General features: G+C 45.1%; 1 protein-coding gene across 2 annotated transcripts; it reads right to left on the bottom strand.

Moving 5' to 3' along the window:
• Positions 1–1,003: 1,003 nt before the first annotated feature.
• Positions 1,004–6,073, bottom strand: LOC123188361 (peptide chain release factor PrfB1, chloroplastic). Of its 2 annotated transcripts, none has more exons than XM_044600438.1 (7): positions 5,721–6,073; positions 5,356–5,433; positions 5,024–5,244; positions 4,542–4,745; positions 2,300–2,515; positions 1,995–2,181; positions 1,004–1,595 (listed from the first exon to the last, which is right to left on the bottom strand). In XM_044600438.1, the coding sequence occupies exons 1-7, from the start codon at positions 5,854–5,856 to the stop codon at positions 1,291–1,293; spliced, it is 1,347 nt and encodes a 448-aa protein (XP_044456373.1). In that variant the 5' UTR covers positions 5,857–6,073; the 3' UTR covers positions 1,004–1,290. The 2 variants fall into 2 exon arrangements, with proteins under 2 accessions (XP_044456373.1, XP_044456372.1); XM_044600437.1 differs by having other exon boundaries at positions 5,356–5,449; positions 5,721–6,005.
• Between the last annotated feature and the right edge of the window lie 409 nt (positions 6,074–6,482).

Genomic DNA, 6,482 nt, shown 5'->3' with positions numbered 1-6,482 from the left:
GACTACACCAGGGGAGGGAGGGGTCGCCGTTTTGCGTCATCCCCGAAGCAAAGCAAAGCAAAGCAAAGCAGGATGGCCCTGCCTCCTTTCTGCTTTGAATCATGGTGTCGCCCTTAATTAACCTTTTCCCCTTTCTTCACTTTACGATTACTGCTCACGTGGTAGGGAGTAGTAATATTTCTTTCTTATAGGGAAACGTGGCAGCAGTACAAGAAGGATTACGTGGAAGTAAAGCACCCCCTGGTACTCTGGTTAGTGGGGTACTCCTACTGGGGTAGGCCAGGACGGGTGGTGTGCCACTCCTAACAGTGGCACAGCTTTTCTACAAAAAATAATCAAACTTCAAAGGAAAACGCAAAGATTTCAACTTCAGGGCTGCAACTTTCTAAACTCCTTAAATAAAACCAACTTTCAACTCCTTCCGGCTATATGGCTAGTAACTTTCTACTGTTCAACTCACACGGACTTTTCACAAGAAAAGTTAGCATCTATAAACAAGTATCTGCAGGTTTCGACTTATAATCCGAAGCTTTCAACTTGAACCCAAAATGAGATACATGACAACACAAAGTTTCAACATGGTATTAACATCGGAAGAATAAACTCATGCACACACACATGACCATGGGCCATGGGGGCCCGCTTTTCACTCCTAGAAGTCCAAACTCGCACATACGCGATACCAAGTTGGGCCTAATAGACTGTCGACTTTTCAGAACTGAGTTGCAGTCTAGCTAAAGAGGCAACTGATTGGCCTCAGAAGAAAAAGAAGAAGCGATCGATCATCAAAATTTTAAAACCTCCAGCAGAAAAATCCTACACACCTTCCAGCATACTTACTCCCCGGGTATCTATGCTCAATATTCCCGTGGACACAAATTCAACAGACAAACCACCGTCGACTTCAGTTTGTTACGGTTCAGCTTACTCAGGAATTCATCATACGCAAAAATCAAATGGTGAAAGAAGCACCAGTAGTACAGTACAGAAGGCACCCTTCATGTGTTACGAGACCAATGCTTCAACCATCATGCCTTTGTGGCTTCTGGTTCCAACAGTTAAAAACTCTCATCGAGCTGTTTCACTAGTCACAACCTTCAACTCAATTTATCATTTGACTGTTTTTCATATCTAGAACCTTTAGAGGCACTGGACACAAAGACTACAAAAACTGCAAAAGCCTCTGTAAAACTGCATACCTTCACTAGGGCGGCTCAATCAGCCACAGCCAATGACGACGAACAGCACATCAAAATTCCATACGGCTACCTCGAATAGTCGATGTTAGCATCACTTGACGCTTTGCTCCTCGGCAGCAGCAGAGAGCTTGTACTGGAGGTAGGCCTTGATGAAGGGATCCAGCTCGCCATCCATCACACCGCTGATGTCTGATGTCTCGCACGCCGTACGGACGTCCTTGACGAGCTTGTAGGGGTGGAAGACATAGTTGCGTATCTGTTGCCCCCACTCCGCCTTCACCGCGTCACCGCGGATCTGCTTGATCTCTGACGCACGCTGCTCCTCGGCGATCACCAGAAGCTTTGCCTTCAGCCGCCTTAGGGCCTTTATCTTGTTAGCCAGCTGACTTCTCTCCTCTGCAAAGTTAGATACGATAACCCAAATGTCAGCTTCATTCTGCACAAAACTCGGTTAACTCCGGTTCTTGATTCTAAAATATTTCCAGTGAAATTCTTAAATAGGTAGTACATGTAAGATCATAAATGACCTATTCTGTGACAAGCTGAACTTATCATTGGAAAAGCTGCAACTATGCCCGAACACCGGACCAGGAGGTTCAGCTAGTTTCAGGAGCGCATCATTCAGATTTTCACATCAAATTTCAATCACCACAAATGTATTCCTGCACTTGGTGTGCTTATTTGTCAACCTGAGATGAGTGAGATCCCATGTCTACACATACATAACAGGTTGTGTAGTTGTTCAATATAGCAAGAATAATAGGTGTGATGCAAGCTGTTCTCAGTAATTAATACCTGCGCAACGAACGGCAATGCCAGTGGGGATATGGACCATGCGAACAGCCGTCTCCACTTTGTTCACGTTCTGGCCTCCTTTACCTCCAGCTCTCGTAAAACTTATGTCCAGATCCTCTTCAGGAATTTCTACATCCAAGGATTCCTCTGGTAAAAGAGGCATGACCTCAACACCAGCAAAGCTGGTCTGCAAAAATTAGCACATCACGCAAACTTTTAGAAAGAACCTACTATACGTGTTTTACCTTCAGCTTGCAAGAATATGGATAACAAACAGAAAAGGGGGAATTGCAAAATGAAGATACCTGTCGAAGGCCTTTAGCGTTGAATGGAGACTGGCGGACGATCCTGTGTGTCCCTTTCTCTCCTGAGAGATACCCATAGGCATATCTTCCCTCTAATTCAACTGTTGCTGATTTTATTCCAGCCTCCTCACCAGGGGACTTCTCTACCACTCTTGACTTGTAGCGCTGCTTCTCTCCCCACCTAACATACATCCTGAGTAACATGTCAGCCCAATCCTGCAAAGATAAAGCCAAGTTTTAAAAGAATGGAGTCACATTCGTTTATCCATAGCATGTGCTTTCCGAGAGGAAATGCCAAGCATCAGTTTTTGTCATTCATAAGCCAGTTATGTACAATATGGATTATATACAAAAAAGGCCATCACCATGGATGAGGATTTTCAGCACTGGGGCTCGTTTGCTCTCTATAGATGAGTTGCGCAGGACGCCTTGTCATATGTGCCACTTTCCATTTTGTTGGATACAATCTAATCTAAATACATAGATGTTGGACCCATACATGAAATAAAATTGCTACCCACCATCTCTCCTCGCAAGCTGTACCTCACCGACGATCCAGCAGTGCCGGCATGGAGATCACTGCCCCGCATTCTCCAACCTTCCCCGCCGTCATCCCGAGCATTCCTTGGCTGCTTGAGATCACGAGGGTGCAGCATTTGGCATGGGGGAGATCTGACAGCCTTTCTTCCACAACTCTGACGTAGCCATATCTAGCGGGCCATGAGAGTGGAGAATGATCCGGCAGCCTGAAGCCAGTAAACAGGCCATGAGAGTGGAGAATGATCCAGCGAAATCTTCTTAATTCTACGACCATGGCGCCCTTCTTTCTGGGCAAGCTTGAACAGATAGATAAAGTACGAACAGGTGCACAAGGCAAAGTGAGGAGGCAGCGGCAATGTACTGAGGATGAGCAGGTGCCCGAGCAAAGGACAATGATGTGTGTGCATTGTGCTCGCACCTGGCCAGATAGTGCCTGCTCTTGTGACTCTGGAAGACACATTTGCGTCGACAAGGCCGCATCGGATGCTGAAACTCTAGGTGTACGCCCTTGCTTCTCAGCCGGCACGTGCGGGCATGACGAGTGCAGCTAGTGCGTGCCCGTGGCTTGCATAGCGCCATGCGTTCAACCAGCGACTTGAGATCTGTCGACATGTTTAACTTCTGTTTGATGTTTAGCATTGATTATTTTTTTCAATCTACTGTATGTGGTAATGAACGTTCTGACTAGTATGTTTTGTGAGATCTGTGCAATTGCAACAAGTCATGGAACTTCTGTGAGGACTCTACAAATTTGTGATATATCTTTAGTTCTCCCACAGTCCGCTTACAATAACCATGGGTCCGATTTTTTGTTTGCAAGTGCACTTCTTGCAGTGGAGTTCATCCTTGATTTTGGAAATACATTACCTATAATGTTGTTGGTATTTGGGATATTTGCGTGGTCATGCTGTTAACTGTGCTCCTGATATTCCATTAGTGATACTAATCTTGAATGTGAATTGCTAGTTGTACCATACATATTTTTCGAAAGTTAATTTATTTCACTTTAGTTGTGTGCTGCAAGCAGAAAAGAGAATGAGGATGAGGCAGTAAATGTAATGAAGAGAAGGTGGTAGTGGGACCTGTGCTTTAATAAAAAGCTTAACCTTTTGTTATTGAGTTGAGTAGCATAGATACAGAACATTCCCCGCAAAAAAAAGAAGCATAGATACAGAACAAATACCATGCAGTATACATAACTGTGCGAATTTCAAAGCATTTGGCACTTGCATGGTTGAAATAAAGAGGCCAGCGAGCCCGAGCACAACTAGGAGTTATTGATCATCATATCATAGTCATAGTTTGCACAGTTCAGAGCAGCTAAACTTTCTGGATGAATAGTTTGACTAATTTGTTATTGTTCGTCTCAAGACCAGCCTCTTATGGTGAAACAATTCAAAAGCTCTTTTAGGTACTTGGAATAGTACATATAGTACATATATAGTAGCAAACTAATTTCGTTTTTTACCAGCTGGCAAAGTTTATTAGCAGAATTATAAGACAAATTTCTGATAAGCAGCAGGACCAAATGACGGAAACATAAGATCTGTGAAACCCAAATACCCAATCAACAGAAAAATAGTCGAAGCTTAAATAACAAGCACCATCATGCTCCCTACAGGAAGTAAATTAAACTCTAAAGTACAACTTCTGTTACTCTAAAGAGTTCAGATTAAAGCCTGAAACTGAAGTGAACACATACCTGGGCATCGGTTCCACCAGCGCCTGCAGAGATAGTAATCACAGCACCTTCCTTGTCATAAGGTCCAGAAAGAAGCCGTGTCATCTCAAAATTATCTAGTGCTTTATTCAATGCCTTTATAATCTTTGAGGCCTCCTCAAGAAGGCCTGTGTCTATGGAGTCCAACTCCTCTGTAAGCTGCACAATGGTATCTGCTTCTTCAACCTGAATATAGGAAAGACGGTAATGAAGAACTATTGTTGACGTCCACTTATTGTCATGCTTGTTCCACAAATTTATATCATCTATTTGGATATGTCAACAAAACGTGTATCCTTTTCCTTATATAACTATCATTACCATTATATAACGGTTATATTATACTCCCTCCGTTTAGTGATCTAAACGCTCTTATATTTCTTTACAGAGGTAGTACATGACTAAAGTTTTGCGAGCTATATCATTTAAGGTGCTGGATGCATAAGAATGTCATGGAGTCAAACCTGCGACTTGAAATCGTTGAGAAGCTTGACTTTCTCTTTGAGCTCTGTGAGAGCAACAAGCAACTCCTGTGCCTTGGAAGGATCATCCCACAAGGTGCTATCCCCAGACTTGTTCTCCAGCAAAGCGATTTCCTCCAGAAGCTGTTCCAGTCCAGCATCCTGCCTGACTTCATTGACACGCTCTACGGCCAACTCAACATCCTTGCGCAAAGCGTAGAAGTCTGTACCCAACTTCCAGTCATATGGATTACAATTACAACCCAGCGAGGAAAAAAACGCAGGCCTAACCATTTACCTACTGAATCAAATGGAGAAGTGAGCAAATGGATTACCCTGCATGGCCCATTCGACGGACTCCGGCTCATCCACGACGCTCGACTGGCTCCCCGCCCCAGAGGATGCAGATTGCACTGTGTTGATCCAAGTCTGTCAACGTTCCATCCACAGGATATATAAGAAAATTAAAGCATGAACACCCAGATTTTCTTCTCTAGCTAAACTAGGAGCATCAAGTTTAAGAATCTCGCGCCCGCATCGCGCACAATACAAACATATACACATCTTACACAGGAACAGTTTTATCTAAACAGATTTTCCTCTCTAGCTAAACTAGGAACATCAAGTTTAAGAGTCAGCAGTTGAATAGCTCACCCTCACGGATCCATACTTGCATAGGAGTATGAGAGGAGGAGCTCACCAGGGAAAGACGAAAGGCGGCTGCGGCATGAAAGGGAGAAGGGAGGGCACCCGGTGGTGAACCTCCGGCAAGCGGCGGACGAGGGGCCGGGGGCGGAGCTCGCGGCAGCAAGAAGCAGCCGCGGGCAGTCAATCATGGCCGTCGGCGAGGGGAATGCGAAGGCCAGCGGAGGCGACGCAGCCAGGGCCTCAGGGGCGGTGCTGGAGGCGCGAGAGGGAGGGGCAGGGGGGCAGGGCGCGGGCCAAGGGGATTGGGGAATAGAAGGTCGAAGGACGCGCGAGCTCAGTGTCGACGGCGAGTTCGGGATTGGCTTGGCTTCAGGGGTTCGTGAGTCGTGACGCTCAGCGGCATCGACTATTTTTTGGTAGTACCTTTTTTTAGCTTGATACACTTGTAGGAGGGCCTATTGCTGTTGGGCTTTAGCATAATGGTTAGGCTTAAAAGGCTGGACTGTCAAGGGTTGAGTGCCATAACCCCACTCAAATAGAAAATGGTTCCCCTAAAAAAACTCAAATAGAAAACGATTGTCCCAAAAAAATAGAAAATGGAAATGATAATGAGCGAAAAATTCTTTGGGAATGGTTTTTGGAATGAAAGCCATGTGGCGTGTTCGTGCAAGTCTCAACACGTGATAGTGTGGCAATCTTCGTGGGGTCGTGGGGTACTGTTCGATCTGTCCACCTCCTAAGCGAAACGACGCAAAATGTTCGCTCCGTCCATGCCTCTGAGCGAATTATGCAAATCTTGCACAAGTAGCATTAT

The sequence above is a fragment of the Triticum aestivum genome, chromosome 2A, assembly GCF_018294505.1.
Source record: "Triticum aestivum cultivar Chinese Spring chromosome 2A, IWGSC CS RefSeq v2.1, whole genome shotgun sequence".
NCBI lineage: Eukaryota > Viridiplantae > Streptophyta > Magnoliopsida > Poales > Poaceae > Triticum > Triticum aestivum.
The sequence above is the reverse complement of the archived record's forward strand: the minus strand, read 5'-3'. Positions and strand labels throughout refer to the sequence as shown.

Bases quoted from the DNA above. Each gene is read 5' to 3' on its own strand.
- LOC123188361 (XM_044600438.1), bottom strand. From the start codon at position 5,856: ATGATTGACTGCCCGCGGCTGCTTCTTGCTGCCGCGAGCTCCGCCCCC. The intron at 4,746-5,023 runs GTTTGACTCCAT...TCCTATATTCAG, and splicing joins TCAACGATTTCAAGTCGCAG to GTTGAAGAAGCAGATACCAT. The intron at 2,182-2,299 runs GTATCTTCATTT...TAATTTTTGCAG, and splicing joins ACGCTAAAGGCCTTCGACAG to ACCAGCTTTGCTGGTGTTGA.